The sequence below is a fragment of the Chenopodium quinoa genome, unplaced genomic scaffold, assembly GCF_001683475.1.
Source record: "Chenopodium quinoa cultivar QQ74 unplaced genomic scaffold, ASM168347v1, whole genome shotgun sequence".
NCBI lineage: Eukaryota > Viridiplantae > Streptophyta > Magnoliopsida > Caryophyllales > Amaranthaceae > Chenopodium > Chenopodium quinoa.
This window is the reverse complement of record NW_018744647.1, coordinates 1965079-1986821: the sequence shown is the minus strand read 5'-3', so window position 1 is coordinate 1986821 and position 21743 is coordinate 1965079. Positions and strand designations below refer to the sequence as shown.

Below are 21743 nucleotides of genomic sequence, written 5' to 3'. Positions count from 1 at the left end.
CTAGAAGGTACCAGGGATCTCCTTAACCTGGTTTTGGTTTTTTGTTCCTGTCTTACACCCTTCCTAGAAGGTGGTAAGGCTGAACTTAAAACCAGGGTGGTTGTTTGCCTATATTTTTCTTAGGCTTGTGTAGCTTTGGGTTCCTGCTTGTCAGGATTGTACTTTTATTTTGTATAGTTTTTTTTTATCAATATACTTTTCTTACCTTCCAAAAAAAAAAAACTTCACTTCGATTCTTAATCGTGTCTTTCTTTTTCGGGAGAAAGTCTGTACCCTATACAAAAATGACAGAAATTTTTTACTTTTTTGCATTTTGGATTCGCACGATCACATGCACACACAATTCATGTACACATGTGTCATGTCGTAAGTCACATCGAGTCGAGTCGACCTCGAGTCAATCACAGCGAGTCAAGTTTATACCTTGAGTCATGTCAAGTCAATGAGTTGAGTCAAAACTAAGTCTTAGGTCAATCCGAAAGAAAGATAAGCAAAGTCCTATGATCAAAGATATAAATGCAGGTGCATCCCAGCAAGCGAGGACATTCCCGAATTTTTTCGAAAAAACCGCGAATATGACACAAGAGATTTCTCCAAGATAAGAGGAGTTACATTGATTGGTAAATTAGAGATGAAGAGCTTTAATTTACAAAATACTTGAGCGGATTTGGTTGAAAGGGAACGACCAAGCTCAAAATTCGGAGCGAAACCGAGCAACAACGGCAGAAAAAGCAGAATAGGGAAGACCTGACTCCAGCGCCAGACGACAGCATCCAGCGTCTAGCAATAGATTTCAGCGCCTGGTGCTAGATCCCAGCGTCTGGCGACAGAGCAAAATCGCGGCGCCAAAGATATTTCAGCAGCGACAGAGCTCGAAGCCTCTCGGAACAGCAATTTCGGGTTCCTTGGTACGCCAGTAGCCCTTATAAGCAATTTGACATGATTAAGTAGTCGGCTTGATTACAATCGCAATATGTGATCGACCTGACAAACAATTGTCTTACTTAGCTTAAAGCGCCTAAGCATTGGCTCAGCAAAGGCACCAACATAATGGTTCATACAATTCAAAACACCGACATACTGGTTCATAAACAGCAGAGGCACCGACATACAGGTTCACAATTCAAAGCACCGACATACTGGTTTACAAGCAACAGAAGCGCCGACGCACCGCCTGAAGCAAATTTCAAGCGAGCTTTAAAGATCGACAAGCGTTGGTCTTCGGTAGTTTTCTTCGGAATTTATCGCAACAACTGAGGATGACTTCAAGTAAAGTTATTTTCAACGACGTTCGCTAAGATTGTGGAGGTTGTCACCAAGATTTGAGAAGATAGCACGAGATGGGCGGTCTTCGACAGCATTCGCTAAGATTGTGGAGGTTGTAACCAAGATTAAAGAAGATAACACGAAATGGGCGGTCTTCAACGACATTCGTTAAGATTGTGGAGGTTGTCACCAAGATTTGAGAAGATGGAACGAGATGGGCGGTCTTCGATGGCATTCGCTAAGATTGTGGAGGTTGTCACCAAGATGCGAGAAGAGCGGTTCGTGATGAGGCGGTCTTCAAAGACATGCGCTAAGATTGTGGAGGTTGTCACCGAGATTTGAGAAGATAGCACGAGATGGGCGGTCTTCAACGACATTCGCTAAGATTGTGGAGGTTGTCACCAAGATTTGAGAAGATAGCACGAGATGGGCGGTCTTCAACGACATTCGCTAAGATTGTGGAGGTTGTCACCAAGATTTGAGAAGATAACACGAGATGGGCGGTCTTCGACGACATTCGCTAAGATTGTGGAGGTTGTCACTGAGATTTGAGAAGGGCGGTTTGTGATGAGGCGGTCTTCGGCAACTGTATAGGATAGCTCCCGCTGAACTACCGCCCAGCCCCCAGGGTGCGCACTCACCGCTGAATAAGCGACTAAAGGAGGGCTCGTCAGCGCGGCAGAGTCAGCCCGCAGGGCTGACCAGGCTAAGCTCTCCACGAAGGAGATAGTACGCCTATAAATAGAGGGTAAAGTACAGCGGAAAAGAGGTCAGACACTCAAGTTATTACACTTTCCATATCTCTCTAAGTACACTTTCTCTCTCTAACTTAAGCTTCTGAGGGGGGTTCCTCGAGCCACCCCTGAGGGCAGTTTACGTGTGCTACTGTGTGTAGGTTGTTAACGGGACCCAGCTTTCCCAGCAGAACCTTGGATCCATACCTGGAACAATTGGCGCTAGAAGGAGGGTATTGGATCATCTAACCTGAGGTTCACCAACTGAGCTAGGGAATAGTTAATTAACCACCATGGCCGGAGAAGAAACTGTGTAAACACCCACTTCCAAAACTAATGAGACCATCCAAACACCACAAAAAACACCCCCAGTAACCAGCGATCCAAAAGGATCCACCGGAAACACCAAATCGACTATCTCGTAGAAATCCAACCCCATCGGATCGACATCTGCCACTGCTAAAGCAGCGGCGAAACTAGTAGATCCGATAGGATCCAACACTATTTTCAAGTACGGAATGCCGTTAACAGGCGCGAACAATGAGCTTATTGTCTCAGCACCTGCAACCCAGAAACCGCAGCCCGTAAACATGCCAGCCATTTTGCAGAACCTCTCTAAGTGCAGCAAGGAGCAGCTGGCTGCAATGACAACAATCCTAACCAATATGGGTAAGGGGGTAAGCCCATCACCGACAACAGCAGCTGCGGAGCCCGCAGCGAAAAGCCGGAAGTCTCAACTCTCACCCCAAAGCAGAAAGAGCTTATTCAGCAAAGAAAAAAGGTATTGGAGCTGGAAGCTCGCAACCTGAATCGGGAATGGAGCATGGAGGAAATAACCCCCTCTTGAATCAGCCCAGAGAAGCGGGTCCCTCGCAACAGGTCACCGGCCGCAGAGCGAGGACCCAGCCCAGAGAGAGACAAACGAGCGCGAATCCAGGTTGTTCTAGATGATTCCCCATTTTGCCGGGAGATTCTAGAAGAACCCATGGAGAAGGTGAAGCTGCCGAGCTGCAAGTACAATGGAACCACAACACCCAAAAGCCACATATCAGCTTTCGAGAATCATATGGTACTCTACACCATGACGGACTTAGTCTGGTGTAAGGTTTTCCCACCAACTTTAGAGGGGCTGGCAGCGGAATGGTACGACGCCATCCCCAAATGTTCAGTATACTCGTACAACCAGCTGAAGAGAATGTTCATGGAGCATTTCATAAACTTGGTGGACAGAACCAAGATGACAACCGAGATGATGTCCCTGGTTCAGGGAAAGGATGAGCCTCTGAGGGAGTTCATCACCAGATTCAACAAGGAGGCAACAACCATTCCAAATATGAGCCAAGAAGTAGCGCTATTAGCAATGCAGAGTGGCCTACTGCCAGGGTCACCATTCAGAGCATATATGGGGCGTAAGAGCCTCAAAACGCTCGCTGAAGCGCTGGGTAAAGCGCATGAGTTTATCAAAGCAGACGAGACTGACAGAGCAATGCTGGGTAGGAAAGAAACAGGTGACTCAGTTAAGCGGGCAGAGGTCACCCGGGCAGAGAACACACCCGGAATGGACCAACCAAGCAGAGCTGAGCAAAATCGCAGAGAAGCGGACAGGGCAGTGGGACTAAGAAGGTCCGATCCAAGGAGAGGGCCAAGGCCTGGGAAGTTTGATCAGTATACCCCACTAAACCATTCCAGATCACACATATTCAGCGTAAATAAGGCTGATGATAAGTGGCAGAGGCCTCCAAGGATGGTAAACAGGAGTCGTGATACGAGTAAGTGGTGTGACTTTCACGGGTGAAAGGAATAGTGTCCTTCGAACAAGTGTATTATTCAGATAGCAGGTTCAGAATTATTAGAAAGCTAATATATTCAGTAAGGTCAAGTGATCGGAATGCCTGGGTGGAGGCCGCTTCCGATCAGTAATATTAATATAATTAATATTACAGCTTAATCTTGACTGAACCCTTCGGGTCACACCCAAGCAAATATATGCGAACCAACTCGACGAATTAATTCGGAAGAAATTAATTCGTCACCCGAGTGTTAAATAATTAGACGTCGGTAATTCGAGCTTAGAGCGTCGAAACCGATCGTCGGAAGTCGAGTCTAAATGATAAAAGACGAGACGCCCAAAATAATAATAAATCAACAATATTCCCGAAAATACCCCTAGCTTCGGAGTGCCCCGAGCATCCGAATGCTAGGGGCAAGACAAGCCAGCGCACCGTGCTGGCAGCCACGGCTAGCCGCGGCTAGGCACAGCAGCAGCCGCAGCCGCAGCCGCACCACGCCACAGCAGCAGCAGGTGCGGGCTGGGCTCGGGCCGGGCTGGGGCTTGGCTCATGGCTTGGCTCGAGCCATAGGGCCGTGAATAAGGGGAAGGTTGGAATATGGGAGTAAGTGGAATTGCCATGTGGCACAAGGTGAGGGAGAGAGTGGGGAGTAAGTTTGGTCCCCATCTCCAAGTGGTCCTCACCTACTCTCTCATGTATGCTTGACACTTGTTGATTTATTACTAGTTTGCTTAATAATTTAATTTTAGCTTTAAAATAAAATGTGAAAATCTCATTGTCCCACATTGATGGGAGAGATTTTCATACTCCATCATTCCCTATAAATACCCAACTTTGGGCATTGGAAATGATGCTTGAGTGGGAGTTAAAAAGAGCATTCCATAATATTGGAAAAACTCTTAAACTCATATAGCACTCGGGTTTTGGTCGGACCTCGCTAACCCCTAGGTAGTAGACCTTAAAGTTGTGTTCGCCCTTTTGTGGGTGGATACCGTCGGAGGCGCGGCGCTTGACTTGCTCGTAGCTTTCAAGTAAGAGCCCCAGTTTTTGGGCGAAGCTCGCTTCGAGGGTAAGATTCGTTATCTTTTCTTTGTGATTATTTATTTATGCGTTATGAATTTAATTATTGCGAGTGGTTCCTTGGGTCGGGGTTTGTTTCCGCGGTGAGTCGGACTCACCAAACCCTAACAGCGGTATCGGAGCCCCGCTCTTTTATTTTTATAATCATGTTTTTCAGGGTTTATTTTGGCTTAATTTTCTGGTTTAAGTTGCTAATTAGATTAGTAGCTCGGTTGTATTTATTTTAATCCCGTTTTAATGTCGATTTTGGCCCAGAACCTAGATTTTCGCCTAAGACTAGTGAATTTTGGGTGGAAAACGTGTTCTGGAAAGGTTTTAATCCTAACGGGGACTGTGATTTTAGCCAAATTCTGACCAGAAATGCCTTTTTCGAGGGGTTTTTCGTTTTTGACGAAAATTTTTAAGTCTTTTCTAACCTTGAAATTAATGGCATAAATAGTTGTTTATATGGTTGATTATTTGCATTATTTTTTGCATTTTTATGTCTCCTTAAAGCACACTTACTTGGTAGTATTTGATGCTTAAAGGTTGATTTATTTTCACATAATTGCAAACTAATTGCTTTTTTGTGTGTGAAAGTTTTAATTTTAAGGCTTCCTAAGTGTTAAAGATTTAATCTTTATATGTGATAAGTGATTGAAACTTTAAAAACCACTAAATTCCATGTTATTTTGTGTTAAACTTTAATGTTTTAATCATTTTGAGTTGATTGGAAACATAAAGTTTCGATTTTTGTGATATAAATTTGGTTATCTTCATGTTGGAAGATATAATTTTCAAGGATTCACAAAATTTAGATGTTGGAATTTTCATTTCAACATTAAAGTTCATATTTTTCCAACATCCCTTTACTTTGTCAAATTCTCAAGTTTAATTTAAATTGATTAAATTGAAAGTGAGAAATTGCCTCAATTTTATGTTGCACCAAGCTAAACCAATTTAATTAAGAATGGTTCTTGGAATTATTTTTGTTATTTGCACTTTGAAAATTTTATTAAGTTAGACTTGTTTAAAATTTTATTTTGCTCTCTAAATTAGTTCTAAAATTAATTATTGTTGTCTCGCGAAAAGGGATCAAATCCCGAGGTCGTGGCATGCAAAAACGAGGCATTGCATCACCTTGGCGAGCCGGGCTGCATAGCAGCCCATATGTGGCTGCCAAGGTGGCAGCACCACCTTACTTGCGGCTACACGCGCGGCAGCAGCCACGCAAGGCAGCAGCACACGTGCGGCAGCACAAGCGGGCTGCAGCAGCCACGCGCGGCTGTGCCGTGGCAGCAGCTCGCGGCCGTGTGCCGTGGGCCATGTGTTCGTGGTCTTGGCGTGTGTGTATGCTTGGTGCGGTGAGGTGGCCAGCCGTAGTAGGCTTGATGTTGCTTATTTTTCCGTTTTATTTATTTTAATTAATTTTGTTTATTTTAATTAAAATTTTAGGAGGCTAGGCCTCGGTTTTGAGCGGCATTGGCAAATTTTCATTTTGACAAGTTTGGGTGCTACCGACTTAATTAATTAGATTAATTAAGGAAATGCGGAATTTAGTGGGAGCTTCAATTATTAATGGCGTAATTTATATAATCGGTTAAACAACTTTGACTAGTTTTAATTGGGCGTGTTAATCGGATTAACCACCTAGATTAGTTACTAGTGCGCGCGTTGTTCAAATGCATTTTATTTTGTTTTAATTTGTAAATTGCATGGGCCATTCACAAATAGTGAATGGATGAATGGAATATATATATTCTCTCTCACAGGTTTTATGAAATGACAACTAGTGGGACCCGACTAGGATAGAAAATACGGACTACGTGCCGTTATGTATTTTTGTAAATCTAAATACGGTCTACGCACCGTTAAGTATTTTTGTACTTTAATAATTAGATTATTCCTAGTTGTAGACACTAGTTTTTGCATAGTTTGGTGAAGTCTTGAAGACGGCGTATCTTGGAAGACAAAGCCTTGAATTGCAAATGAAGACCTTTTGAAGATATGAAGATCTCAAGGGGTCATGCTAGTTGCCAATATGCATCTATAATTTCGCTTTATATTTTATGCTTATATATATATGTGTGAATTATTCGTTAGATGCATGTTTAGGTTTTCTTGATGTTGCGATGATTAGTTAAGTTCACTTAAATCAACCAACATAGAAATCCTAGGTCCCTAATAATATTGAGTAAAACTTGCCTTTCCAAAACAACACTTACTAACCGAACGAGAGTGATGGTGGGCTACGCCAAAGCGAGGTGCCATCACTTCTCCAAGGGGCATAAGGCACACCGGGTTTGCACGTTGGTTTTGGTTTAACTCATCGGTATGGGTGAGGAGTCCTCACATACCGTGGCAAAAGAGATACATCGTCAAGGATGCATTAGATGCGACGATTATCTAACAAAGAGTGGCTTTGAGCCATTAGCAAGGCAATGCTTACCCAAGAAGATTGAGTGTTTAAGACAAGGCAAAACATGCTTAACCACTCTTTGTTTCTTCGGATCTTGGAATCGCCTTATTTTCACAAAATAGGGACAATTTTTACGTGTGAATAAGACGTTAAATAAGTATTGAAAATTTGCATGAATAAAATTCAATCTTATTTTAGTATTTTTGAATGGTTTTTCATTAAAATTATTTCAATTGTAGAATCATGTCTTCAACCCCAAACAATCAGTTTTCATTACGCTCAATTCTCGACAAGGAGAAGTTGAGTGGTACCAATTTCCTTGATTGGCAAAGGAATTTGCTCATCGTTCTTATGCAAGAACAGAAAGAGTATGTCCTTGATGAGGAAATTCCCGACGCTCCCAATGAGGATGTAACTCAAGCTGCCCTTAACCGATGGCAAGTAGCCGATCGGGATGTCAAGTGCGTAATGCTAGCCACTATGTCTCCTGAACTTCATAAAACCTTCTTCGAGAAGGAATCAGCCTATGAGATCATTTCTGAGTCACAGAATATGTTTCAAGAGCAGGCTCGAACTGAAAGGTTTAAAACCCACAGGTAGATCCTTGAGACTAAGCTCAAGAAAGGAGAGCCAGTCAGCCCACATGTGCTCAAAATGATCGGATTATTTGAGAACATGGGAAGGCATGATGCGGGGTATTCAATTGAAATGGCTATTGACATCATTCTCCATTCCCTTCACAAAGGCTATGACCAGTTCAAGATGAACTACAACATGCATAGCATGGAGAAAACCCTCACCGAGCTTCATGGGATGTTGAAACAAGCTGAGCAGACGCTCAAGGATGAGGGAAAGCATGATATTCTCATGATTAAGAAGGGTAAGCCGTTCAAATGGGCAGGCAAAAGGAAGAAGGGCTTCAAGGGGAAAGGGAAGAAGAACTTTCCGCCTAAGCCGAAAGCTACCAAAGACAACAAGGAGAAAAAGGTAGCATCTTCTAAGTCTGATTCCGAATGCTTCTATTGCAAGAAGAAGGGAAATTGGAAGAGAGACTGCCTCAAATTCAAGGAAGATAAGAAGAACGAAACCGTTGCTTCTACATCAGGTATTTACGTTATAGACTTTAACTTCACTAGCTCGCCTTCATGGGTATTAGATACCGGATGTGGCTCACACCTTTGTTCCAATTCACAGGCACTAAGGAACACTAGGAAGCTAGCGAAGGGAGAGATCGAGCTCCGGGTAGGAAATGGAGCAAGGATTGGTGCTATTTCCATAGGATCTCTTAGTTTGTCTTTGCCCACGGGGCTAGTTTTGGAACTTGACAATGTTTATTGTGTTCCCAACATTACCAAAAACATCATTTCAATTTCGGCGTTGGACGCCAAAGGTTTTGAATTTCGAGTTAAAGACCAATCATGTTCATTTTATCTCGATAATGTTTTATATGGTACGTCACATTCAGAAAATGGTCTTTATGTGTTATCACTAGAAAAGGAAATTTATAATGTTAATAATCCTGCAAAGAAAGCTAAGACTACACAGTCTAGTCAAACTTACTTGTGGCATTGTCGCCTTGGCCACATTAACATCAAACGCATCAAGAAACTTCTACAAAAAGGTATTCTTGACTCATTTGATTTAGAATCCTTTGAGAATTGCGAAGGTTGTTTATTAGGCAAGATGATAAAGCAACCATTCTCCAAGTTAGATGAAAGGGCCAGTGACTTATTGGGACTAAATACACACCGATGTATGTGGACCAATGAGTACACCCGCAAGGAGTGGTTATCGGTATTTCATAACCTTCACGGACGACTTTAGTAGATATGGTTATGTCTATCTAATGTCGCACAAATCTGAATCGTTTGATAAATTCAAAGAATTTCAGAAAGAAGTTGAAAACCAACTCGGCAAGAAAATCAAAGCGCTTCGATCGGATCGAGGTGGCGAATATTTGAGCCAAGAGTTTGATGACCATCTGAAATAACATGGAATACTTTCAGAATTGACACCTCCGGGAACTCCTCAATGGAATGGAGTATCTGAAAGGAGGAATCGAACCTTGTTAGACATGGTCCGTTCTACTATGGGTCTTAGTGAACTTCCAATCTCTTTCTGGGGACATGCACTTTTAACTGCGGCACTCACTCTAAATCGTGCTCCGTCAAAAGCAGTGGAAAAGACTCCATATGAATTATGGACAAGCAAACCGCCAAGGTTGTCTTTTCTCAAGATTTGGGGATGCGAAGCATATGTCAAGAAACTCATTTCTGACAAACTTCATCCGAAATCTGACAGGGTTTACTTTGTGGGTTATCCAAAAGAAACCAAAGGGTATTACTTCTACAACATATCCGAGAACAAAGTGTTTGTTGCTCGTGATGGTGTCTTCTTGGAGAAGAAGAATCTCTCCAAAATGACAAGTGGGAGGAAAATCGAGCTCGACGAAGTTCGAGAGGACGAGCAACAAGGACAAGTTGACAATCAAAGTGCTTACCAAGCAGCTGTTGACATTGGTCAAAGTCAAAATATGCAAAGTCAACCCGACAATGCAAATGCTCAGTCCATTACCCTACGTAGGTCGACTCGGCTAAGATCTCAACATGACAGATATCTCGGTGTTGTATTAACCAAAGATCTAGACATCCTAGTAGTGGATGGAGATGAGCCGACAACCTACAAGCAAGCTATGACGAGCCCCGACTCTGCAAAATGGCAAGAGGCCATGAAATACGAAATGGACTCCATGTTTGAAAATCAAGTATGGGACTTGGTTGATTTACCCACAGGTTATACACCTATCGGATGTTAATGGATTTTCAAGATGAAAACCGACAAAGATGGAAATGTATTTATTTACAAAGCAAGGCTGGTAGCAAAAGGTTACAAGCAAATTCACGGCGTTGATTATGATGAAACCTTTTCTCCAGTTTCTATGCTTAAGTCCGTTCGAATTCTTCTAGCGATTGCTGCATATTACAATTATGAAGTATGGCAGATGGACGTCAAAACCGCCTTCCTCAATGGGATTTTGGAAGAAACTGTGTATATGACACAGCCTGAAGGTTTTGTCGACAAGAATAATCCTAAGAAGGTATGCAAGCTTAAGAAGTCCATTTATGGATTAAAGCAAGCAAGCAGAAGTTGGAATCTGCGATTTGATGAAGCCATCAGTGAGTTTGGTTTTATCAAGAATCCAGATGAGTCTTGTGTTTATAAGAAGATCAGTGGGAGTGACATCGACTTCCTAGTCTTATATATCGATGAAATTTTGCTCATTGGAAATAGCATTCCATTGCTAGAGTCTGTAAAGACTTGGCTCGGGAAATGTTTTTCAATGAAAGACTTGGGAGAGGCTCAGTACATATTAGGCATCAAGATCTATAGGGATAGATCAAAAAGGATGATTGGAATGAGTCATAGCACTTACATCGATAAGATACTAGCACGATTCCAAATGGAAGGAGCCAAGAGAGGGCACCTACCCATGTCACAAGGCATAACCTTAAGCAAGAAGCAGTGTCCAAAGACACCTGATGAGCGAGAAAGGATGAGTCGAATTCCATATGCTTCGCTTATTGGATCGATCATGTATGCCATGATATGTGATATGCTTGATGTATCGTATGCCTTAAGTGCTACGAGCCGATACCAATCAGATTCAGGAGAGGCGCATTGGACTGCGGCCAAGAATATTCTAAAGTACCTGAAAAGGAACAAGGATAAATTCCTGGTTTATGGTGGTAAAGATGAATTGGTTGTCGAGGGATATACCGACGCAAGCTTCCAGACAGACAGAGACGACTTTAAGTCACAATCAAGATACATATTCTGTCTCAATGGAGGAGCGTTTAGTTGGAAGAGTGCAAAGCAAAGCACAACCGCTGATTCTTCAACTGAAGCTGAGTACTTGGCAGCATCTGAGGCAGCGAAGGAGGCAGTTTGGATTCTCAAGTTCATTGATGAACTTGGTGTTGTACCCTCCATCAAGGGTCCAATAGACCTTTATTGTGACAACAATGGAGCTATTGCTCAGGCTAGAGAGCCACGAGAACATCAGAAGGTCAAACATGTCTAGAGGCAATTTCACATGATTCGAGAATGGAAGTTAGAAGGTGAAATCAGAATTTGCAAAGTTAGAACAGATGACAATGTAGCCGATACACTTACTAAACCTTTGTCTCAAGTGAAGCACAACAAACACATTGAGGCAATGGGAATCAAGCATGTCATGAACTGGCTTTGAATTCCATTTTATAGTGTTTTAATCAAATTTTGAACAATGTTGATGTAAAGCACTATGATGAACCATTCAGTTTTTGAGTAATTAAAATTTTTCATGCAATTTAAATCACTCCGTCTCTATTTAATTGTGGTTTAGAATTAAATAATGAGTCCATTCGATTTTAATAAATATTCAAAATAGGGTATCAAGTCAATGGCTTGGATAAAGAAACACCTATTAAGTGAACATTGAATATTTTAATCGAAAATTATCCCTAATCAAGGTCATATTTTGTGGACGATTGATGACCATCAGAGATTAGTGTGTAGTATGATTTATAGCACCGTTTCTTGTTCTATGAGGATATAAATCATTTGCACAGGTATTGGTTTAGAACCATACTGGATCGACCTATGAGGATACTTTAAGAGATTTAAAAATCGTCATAAGTATTTTCTCATTATTATTATCGGAACTCTTTTCCTTTGACCATGAGTAGTGGGAGATCTCTTGTTTGAGTACTGGTCCGCTTTGGAATCCGCCAAACGTCCGCCGTAACTAGGGATTATAAAGACAGATATTGGGCGGGTGAGTCCTCTTAGTAAGAGAAGCTACATTACAAGACTGGAAATGTCCCCCTCCTAACAATAGGGAACATGTCTTGTTATTTACAAGGCCTCTCGAAGAGCGAGACTGTGAAAAATGCATGGCCGTGCTCAGATGGATTTTAGAAATCATCTGCTTATTGTTAGTCAAACTCGGATTTCGAGAAACACTTCTGGACGTAACAGAGATGACTAGTAATCTTACTCTGTAGTTCATGAAGAGACATGAAGAGACATAGGATAAGGGCTATACACTAAATGCACACTTGTCCGGAAGGACAAGTGGGAGATTGAAAGGAATAGTGTCCTTCGAACATGTGTATTATTCTGATAGCGGGTTCAGAAATATTAGAAAGCTAATATATTCAGTAAGGTCAAGTGATCGGAATGCCTGGGTGGAGGCCGCTTCGGATCAGTAATATTAATATAATTAATATTACAGCTTAATCTTGACTGAACCCTTCGAGTCACACCCAAGCAAAATATACGAACCGACTCGACGAATTAATTCGGAAGAAATTAATTCGTCGCCCGAGTGTTAAATATTTAGACGACGGTAATTCGAGCTTGGAGTGTCAAAACCGATCGTCGGAAGTTGAGTCAAAAATAATAAAAAAAAGACGAGACGCGCAAAATAATAATAAATCAACAATATTCCCGAAAATACCCCTAGCATCGGAGTGCCCCGAGCATCCGAATGCTAGGGGCAAGACGAGCCAGCGCACCGTGCTGGCAGCCACGGCCAGTCGCGGCTAGGCACAGCAGCAGCCGCAGCCGCACCACGCCACAGCAGCAGCCGCGCCATAGCAGTAGCAGGTGCGGGCTGAGTGCGGGCCAGGTACGGGCTGGGCTCGGGCTTGGCTCGTGGCTTGGCTCGGGCCATAGGGTCGTGAATAAGGGGAAGGTTGGAATATGGGAGTAAGTGGAATTGCCATGTGGCACAAGGTGAGGGAGAGAGTGGGGAGCAAGTTTGGTCCCCATCTCCAATTGGTCCTCACCTACTCTCTCATGTATGCTTGACACTTGTTGATTTATTACTAGTTTGCTTAATAATTTAATTTTAGCTTTAAAATAAAATGTGAAAATCTCATTGTCCCACATTGACGGGAGAGATTTTCATACTCCATCATTCCCTATAAATACCCAACTTTGGGCATTGGAAATGATGCTTGAGTGGGAGTTAAAAAAAGCATTCCATAATATTGGAAAAACTCTTAAACTCATATAACACTCGGGTTTTGGTCGGACCTCGCTAACCCCCAGGTAGTAGACCTTAAAGTTGTGTTCGCCCTTTTGTGGGTGGATACCGTCGAAGGCGCGACGCTTGACGTGCTCGTAGCTTTCAAGTAAGAGCCCCGGTTTTTGGGCGAAGCTCGCTTCAAGGGTAAGATTCGTTATCTTTTCTTTGTGATTATTTATTTATGCGTTATGATTTTAATTATTGCGAGTGGTTCCTTGGGTCGGGGTTTGTTTCCGCGGTGAGTCGTACTCACCAAACCCTAACAACGGGGACTATAGCCATACCACTGAAGAATGCATGCACTTGAAGGACAACATAGAGGACTTAGTCAGGAGAGGATACCTGAGTCATTTTAAGCAGCGTGGTGACCCTCCAGAAGAAGGGAGGAGGATAGAGCGGGCCGAGCTGACCGCAGAGGAGGTCAGAGGGGCCCAGCTAGAGACAAGGATAGAGATGGCAAGCCAAAGGGCAGGGTGTACGGGATCAGGGGGGGTCCAGTACATGGGGGGACAGTTAATACCACCAGAAGGGCATAATTTACCCTCATGATGACTCGCTGGTGGTGACAATGAGAATTGAAAACTGGGAGGTGGATAGAATACTGATAGACGGAGGCAGCTCTGCCAACATCATATACATCAGTGCGTTCAATGAGCTGAAGTTAGACAGGAAAGACCTGAAGAGAGTAAACTACGAGGTCACCGGGTTTAACAGCTCGGGGCTTACCCTAGAAGGCATAATCGAACTCTCAGTCCGGGTAGGAGAGAGGTCAAAAAGAGGTGATGTCCGAGCAAAATTTCTCGTGATAAACTCCCCTTCACCCTACAATGTAATCATGGAAAGACCGCTCATCCACAAGATAGGCGGGGTGGTATCCACTTACCACCTGACCATGGCGTACATAACTAATGAGGGTTGGTCAGCAAAGCTCAGGGGAAGCCAGAAGACAGCCCAACAATGTTACATAACCACCTTAAAGAAGCCTGCCAAAACCAGACAACAGTCCGGTTCCGAGAGAAGGCTCCCTGAGCAACCTGAGAGGAAGTCAAGGAAAAGGAAGCGTGAAGAGTATCACAGGGAAAAAGATAAACATAAGTTGGCAATGGAAAACTTCCAGCCTGCAAAAGAAGAAATGGCCAGACCACTTCCCAGCGGGGAGCATGTCACAGTCGAGTTCACAGAAGGTGATCCCTCGAGGACGGTGAAGATTGGAAAAGACATTGATCCAGGAGTAGGGGTGCACCTCATAGAGCTGCTGAGAAAGAATAAAGACATTTTTGCATTTTTCGCAGATGAGATGCCCGGAATTGACCCAGCAGTCATGGTGCATAAGCTGAATGTGAAGGAGGATATTAGGCTAGTCAGGCAGAAAAAGCGAACCTTCTCCACGGAGAAAAACCAGGCAATCCTGGAAGAGGTGGAAAAACTCTTGGAAGCAGGATTTATTGAACCCTGTGACTATCCAGAATGGTTAGCCAACGTGGTCATGGTGAAAAGGCAAATGGCCAATGGAGAATGTGTGTTGATTTCACAGATCTTAATAAAGCCTGCCCGAAGGACTGTTACCCACTGCCACGGATAGATCAACTGGTAGACTCAACCAGCGAGCACGCCCTGCTAAGCTTTATGGACGCCTTCTCAGGGTACCATCAGATCAGCCTGCACGAGCCAGACAGGCAGAAAACTGCATTCATTACCGAAGGAGGAGTGTATAATTAGATAGCTATGCCCTTCGGGCTGAAGAACGCTGGAGCAACTTTTCAAAAGGCAAAGGATAGAGTATTCCTTCACCAGAAAGGAAGAAATGTGGAAGCATACGTTGACGACTCAATTGTTAAGAGCGTCATGCAGGCTGGACATATCATGGATCTGGAGGAAACATTTGCCACCCTGAACAAGTATAGAATCAAGCTCAACCCGAAAAAATGTGTCTTCGGAGTGAGCTCCGGAAAGTTTTTGGGTTTTCTGATCAGCGAGAAAGGAATAAATGCCAACCCAAAAAAGGTCGAAGCAGTCTTCAATCTGCTCGAGCCTAAGAGCATCAAAGATATCATGCGGTTGACAGGCAGAATGGCCACACTGACCAGATTCATCAGCAAGTCAGTAGACAAAGCCTTGCCATTCTATCAGCTTGAAAGGGAACAGAGAATTCAAGTGGGGGACTAAGGAGAAAGAAGCCTTTGAGGGTATTAAGGAGCATCTGACTAAACTCCCAACAATGATCAGCCCGGAGCTGACGGAAAAACTGCAGTTGTACATCTCAGCGTCAATACAGACAAATGCAGCCGTTTTGCTGGTAGAAAGACAGAAGAAACAAAGGTCGATATATTTCGTGAGCCACGTGCTGACCGAGGCAGAGCAAAGATACCCCCTGGTAGAGAAGCCAGCCTTCACAGTGGTCACAACAGCAAGAAAGCTAAAACCATACTTTGACACGCATATAATAGAGGTCCTCACAAACCACCCGCTGGAGAAAGCATTACAAAAGATGGATGCATCGGGTAGACTCTTAAAGTGGGAAGACGAGCTTTCTGAGTATGAATTCGAGGTCAAGCCTAGAGCAGCCATCAAGGCACAAGCTTTAGCAGACTTCATAGTGGAAGCCTCCTATGAGGAGAAAGAGGATGACGTTGGGGTCTGGAAGGTGGAAGTGGATGGATCCTCAGCCCAAACGGGGAGTGGGGCAGGAGTCATAATGACGTCTCCAGAAGGAAACGTATTTGAGTATGCCATCAAGTTCAAGTTCAAAGCGTCTAATAATGAAGCAGAGTACGAGGCGACGCTGGCAGGCCTGCGTATGAGCTTCGCAGTCGGAGCCCGCAAAGTACACCTGCAAACTGATTCTCAGCTCGTTGCCAGCCAACTTCAGGGGGCGTATGAGATAAGGGAAGCCACTATGATGAAATATGTAACCAAAGTGAAAGAGCTGGCAGCCCAGCTAGTCCATTTCCAGATAGACTTGGTCCCCAGAGCAGGAAACTCTCAGGCTGACGCCTTATCTAAGTTAGCCAGCTCCACCTTACAAAGCCTCACAAGAACAGTGATGGTCAAAGTGTTAGAGGAGAGCAGCATCGCTGAAAAGGAGCAGGTAAACTGCGTCAGGATTCAAAGAGCCTGGTTCTCAGACATCTTGGCGTACAAACTTCATGGCTCGCTGCCCGATGATGAAGCACAGGCTAAAAAGGTGAAGAAAGACATAAATTGGTATGTAGTGGTGAATGGAGAGCTCAACAAGAAAGGCTTCTCAAAGCCGCTGCTGAGGTGTATTCTAGAATGGGAGTAGGAGGGCATTATGGAAGAAGCCCACTCCGGAATATGTGCCAACCATATCGGCGGGAAAGCATTGGGAGTAGATGTCCTCAGAAGAGGGGCATATTGGCCAACTCTCACGCAAGACGCACTAGCATATGTCAAAAAATGCGACAAGTGTCAAAAATATTCACCAGTCATAAATCAGCCAGCAAACGATCTGACTCCAATCCTCAGCCCGATCCCGTTCGCTCAGTGGGGAATGGACATATTGGGACCTTTCACCACTAGGTCAGCGGGCAGGAAGTATCTCATTGTGGCAGTAGATTACTTTACAAAGTGGATAGAAGCCGAGCCCACCAAGTACATAAAGGCAACCCAGGTCAGAACATTGATATCGAAGAGCATCATCACTAGATTCGAGGTGCCACGGTGCATAGTCTTTGATCATGGGTGCCAATTTGATTGTGACACCATAAAGGACTACTTGGGGGTTATGGGCACCAAGTATGCAAGTGCCTCAGTCTGCCACCCACAAAGCAATGGCCAAGCAGAGGCAGCAAGCAAGCTGATCCTGACAGCCCTACAGAAGAAGCTGGAGGAGTACAAGGGCCTGTGGGCAGATTTAGTCCCAGAGGTCTTGTGGGCAAATAGGACCACTAAGAAGGAGTCAACCGGTAAAAGCTCTTTCACCCTGGCCTACGGGGTTGATGCAGTTGTTCCTGTGGAAGTGCAAATTCCCAGCTTGAGGATACAACACTATGAGCATCAAGGAAATGAAAAGCGCATGCTGGAAGAGCTAGACTTCCTGCCAAAAGTAAGGCTAAAAGCAGCCCTTAAGCTGGCAGCCCAAAAGAGCAGGATCTCAAAAGCTTTCAACAAAAGGGTCAAGCACAAGGAGCTCATGCCAGGAGACTTAGTCCTCAGGAGGACATCAGTAGTTGGAAGAGGAAATCAGCATGGAAAGCTGTCAGCAAACTGGGAAGGCCCTTTCATCATCCACGAGCAGGTTGGACCAGGCGCGTTCCTCCTTAAAGATCAAGAAGGTCAGGTCTTAAGAAACAGTTTCAATGCTGATGTGTTAAAGAAATATTTTGTTTAAATAGCCGAAAACATAGCTGTTTCAAGTCGATAAATCTTTATTCAGCCCATGATATGTTAATTAAGGCATTTGAGCCATTTTTGTTCAATGAAATACAAGCCTCTGCGTGAGGAGTATGTTGTATAAATTTGTTTAATATAGTATGCCCAAGCATCATATACTAACATGCAGAAATCAAAAAAGAATAATAATAAAGTGTTAGAGGCAAGAAGCACTCTAGCGCAAAATGACAAAGTGAAAGCATCCCTCATTAAAACCTCACTTCACCTGCAAAAAGCAAAACAGGGCACCACCTCGGGGACGCCTAAGGGGAGCCTGACACGTTTAGCTTGAGCAGGAGAGAAGAGAGGAGAAGAAGAAGATGACCTACATGGGCAACACTAAGGTTCTCTTAGTCCCATTCAGCCCATCTCTTCGAGGGGGGGGGGGAGAGGAAAGGAGAAGACAGTCAAGCAGTAAGCCCTTACAAAAAGAAGTAAGCAGGCAGTAAACAAGCTGAATGGCATAAATAAGTCGCAGCATAAACAAGCTGAATGACATAAATAAGTCGCATCATAAATAAGCTGAATGACATAAATAAGTCACAACATAAACAAGCTGAACGACATAAATAAGTCGCAGCATAAATAAGAGAATGACACAAATAAGTCACAGCAAAGCAAGATGATGACACAGACGAAATAAGCAAAAAGCTGATCGACACAAACAAGTTTCAGCAAGGATAAGTCGAATAACGCTCAATCAAATATGTCAACCAGCACGCAGACGAAGCCTTTGGTCAAAGCCAAGTGAAGTACACAACGCGCAAACACTTGAAGCAGAAAAAGCAGGAAGGACAAAATGTAACAAAGTCCTTGCTGAAGCATAGCAAAGCGCAAAAGAAATAGAAAAGCGCTAGGCAGCTAAATTAAAAAGACAGGAAGGCCCAACCTACGAGGCCCCACCAAATGTAATAAAGAGCAAACATGCAGACAATGAAAGAAACAACAAGAAAAGCAGCAAGAGGAGATCATAAGGAGCATACATTATAAGGCTGAACCCCTGCCCACCAAGGCAGAGTAAACATTCAGCAGGTTAGTCACAGAACAAATAAAGCTGAGCCCTCATCCACCAGGACAAGGAAACACTCAACGGGTAAAGTTAGAAGATCACAAATTCAAGTTAAGCTGGACAGACCCAACAACGAAAGAAAAAGTATTCTAAAAATACACAGAGAAACATAATCTTTGGCAGCTATACACCCCAAAGATAGTAACAAAAATTACCTAGTTACAACAGATCTGGGTGAGGGAAACTTAGAGAAACCACTGGAGTAGGAGGGTGACAACCGCCATAACCTTTATTGATCATCAGTCAGAGACTCCACTCCAATAGTTGCAGCAACGTCAGGGCAGAGAGACACCTCCAAGTTCAGCACGGCATGGTTGGGGATCTTGCAGCCAGAAGCGCAAGGGTGATCAGCGGGAAGATCGAATAAACCAGCCTCACCGGCAGCTTCAACCTTAGCCCAGAAGGCATTAAAGCGAGCCTGCTGCTCTTCACCCTCACCATACAAGCTGCTAACGCATCGAGCCGCAACTTCCCATCCTCCATCAGGGCGGTCAGCCAGAAGCGAAAGCAGGAGAGAGCGCAAAAGACTTGAGAGCCTCTCTCCTAGCAGCCTCCAGCGCAACAGCATGCGCAGCCTGTAAATCTGCCACCTCCGCCTTTAACGTCTTCACCCTGGCTTGAGAAGTCCCCAACTGCTCCTTGTAGTCCTTCAGCTTGGTCTGAGTGAGCTGAAATTCTCCAATTGGAGCTGCAAGGCATCCGCCTTCTCCCTCAGCTGAGTCACCTCATTGGCCATAGCATCCCTCTCAGCTTGAGCCTGCTGGAACTCCAGAGTCTTCTAGGAAAGAGTTATACCCTGGTTCTGATATTCCTTCTCCATTGACAACAAGGCATTGGACAAATCCCCCACAGACATAACAAGCTGCAAGAAAAGCAGAAAAGAAGAGTCAGCCAAAGTGGGTGTTAACAAAAGAAGTTAACAATATAAAATAAATAATAATAAAAATAAAGCATAATAATAGGTAAAACAAGACAGCAGCAACAAAACAAGCTGAGAAAAGCTGAAACGAGAAAAATAAAAGCCAAAAGCAGAGACTAACCTTCTGCAAATCATGGCAAGCAGTAGCTGCTGAAAGGCTGACTGAGCTGCGCGCAGAATCCGCAGGGAGACGAACCCCCTGAGTAAGGCGGTATCCTAGAGTACCACCCTTCTAAGGGTCGTCTACAAATAAAGACTCATCAACCCTCACATTCATCAAAGGCCGAAAGGGAGCGTTCTCAGCTCCAGAAGGACAGAGTATTGGGCGAAGATGAATGTCAATAGGGACCTCAGCAAACTCAATGGCCCCTGTAGGGCGAAAAGTCCCTCCTGCAGAGAGTGAGGACGCAGAAAGAGGATTCTCAAAGGCATCACCCAAGAACTGATGAACGCAGCAGTTAAGCTCACTGGAATTCTGAGTGTCTCCCCCACCAACGTTCCTATCTGGAAATCCAGTGTTAGCAGATGTGGAAGCAAGAGGGTCTGGGCCAAGAGAAGTGCGACCTTTTTCGCCTCTGGCTCATCCCTAGTAGGGGTAGAAGACACATGATTGTCCTCTAGGTCAATCACTGGACGATCCTGCTGGAGAGAGCCCGTGGAGGTTGTCACCAAGATGCGAGAAGAGCGGTTCGTGATGAGGCGGTATTCGACGACATTCGCTAAGATTGTGGAGGTTGTCACCGAGATTTGAGAAGATAGCACGAGATGGGCGGTCTTCGACGATATTCGCTAAGATTGTGGAGGTTGTCACCAAGATGTGAGAAGATAGCACGAGATGGGCGGTCTTCGACAACATTCGCTAAGATTGTGGAGGTTGTCACTGAGATTTGAGAAGGGCGGTTTGTGATGAGGCGGTCTTCGGCAACTGTATAGGATAGCTCCCGCTGAATTATCGCCCAGCCCCCAGGGTGCGCACTCACCGCTGAATAAGCGACTAAAGGAGTCAGCACGGCAGAGTCAGCCCGTAGGGCTGACCAGGCTAAGCTCTCCACGAAGGAGATAGTACGCCTATAAAAAGAGGGTAAAGTACAGCGGAAAAGAGGTCATACACTTAAGTTATTACACTTTCCATATCTCTCTAAGTACACTTTCTCTCTCTAAACACTCTCTAACGTAAGCTTCGAAGGGGGTTCCTCGAGCCACCCTCGAGGGCAGTTTAAGTGTGCTACCTGTGTAGGTTGTTGACGGGACCCAGCTTACCCAGCAGAACCCTTAGATCCATACCTGGAACAGCTTGCTATGATTGGGAAGGTTGTCACTATGATTCAAGAAAAAGAAGCTCTTTGTTCACAGACTCGTGGACATATCCAAAAAAAGCTCTATTGTTCAGAGACGAGTGAACACCAAAACAGCAAGATGGAGTTCCATAGATTTTGGAAGGTTGTCACAACAGCAATGTAACACCCCTAAATTACTCTCTAATATTAACAATAATAATCCAACTTTAGGGAGTAACTTAGGAGTATTACCGCCACGTGATTACGCAAGGCTTAACAGAGTTTTGCAACGGAAAATAATACTTGTCTTTCATTAATATTAATAGTAATAATAATAGTTTGATACACTTTAAAAGTGACTACAAAAGTAACTACTGATACTATGTTTACTAAATTAAACTAGGTGATCACCGCCCATCATTCCCAATGCAGCATATAGTTCACGTTGTCCGATCATCATCACCTATCTACCTATCAAAATGATAAGTATGGCCAAGACAAAACAAAACAAATACGTATTAGCCAAAATGCTAAGTACATACAAATGCTAGACATGTAAAATCAATTTAATTAATTAAACATGCTTTCGAAGAGATTTAACTTTAATAAATCAGAATTTATCCAAACCATTCCTGAATAGAAATTCATGTATAAAAACTTGTCAAAGAACCAATTTCTGAAATAACCAGCTTTCCAAAGATAATTCCGAATAGGATGGATCAGTCCATGTTTTCATAAATCATTT

General features: G+C 43.9%; 2 protein-coding genes across 2 annotated transcripts; both read left to right on the top strand.

Annotated features, from left to right (window-relative positions):
• Window positions 1-2985: 2985 nt before the first annotated feature.
• Window positions 2986-3795, top strand: LOC110701665. Its single transcript, XM_021879279.1, has one exon. The coding sequence runs from the start codon at window positions 2986-2988 to the stop codon at window positions 3793-3795; it is 810 nt and encodes a 269-aa protein (XP_021734971.1).
• An 11764-nt stretch (window positions 3796-15559) lies between these two features.
• On the top strand, window positions 15560-16624 carry LOC110701664. The gene has a single exon (XM_021879278.1). It carries the CDS (start codon window positions 15560-15562, stop codon window positions 16622-16624), a length of 1065 nt encoding a protein of 354 aa, XP_021734970.1.
• The last annotated feature ends 5119 nt before the right edge of the window (window positions 16625-21743 follow it).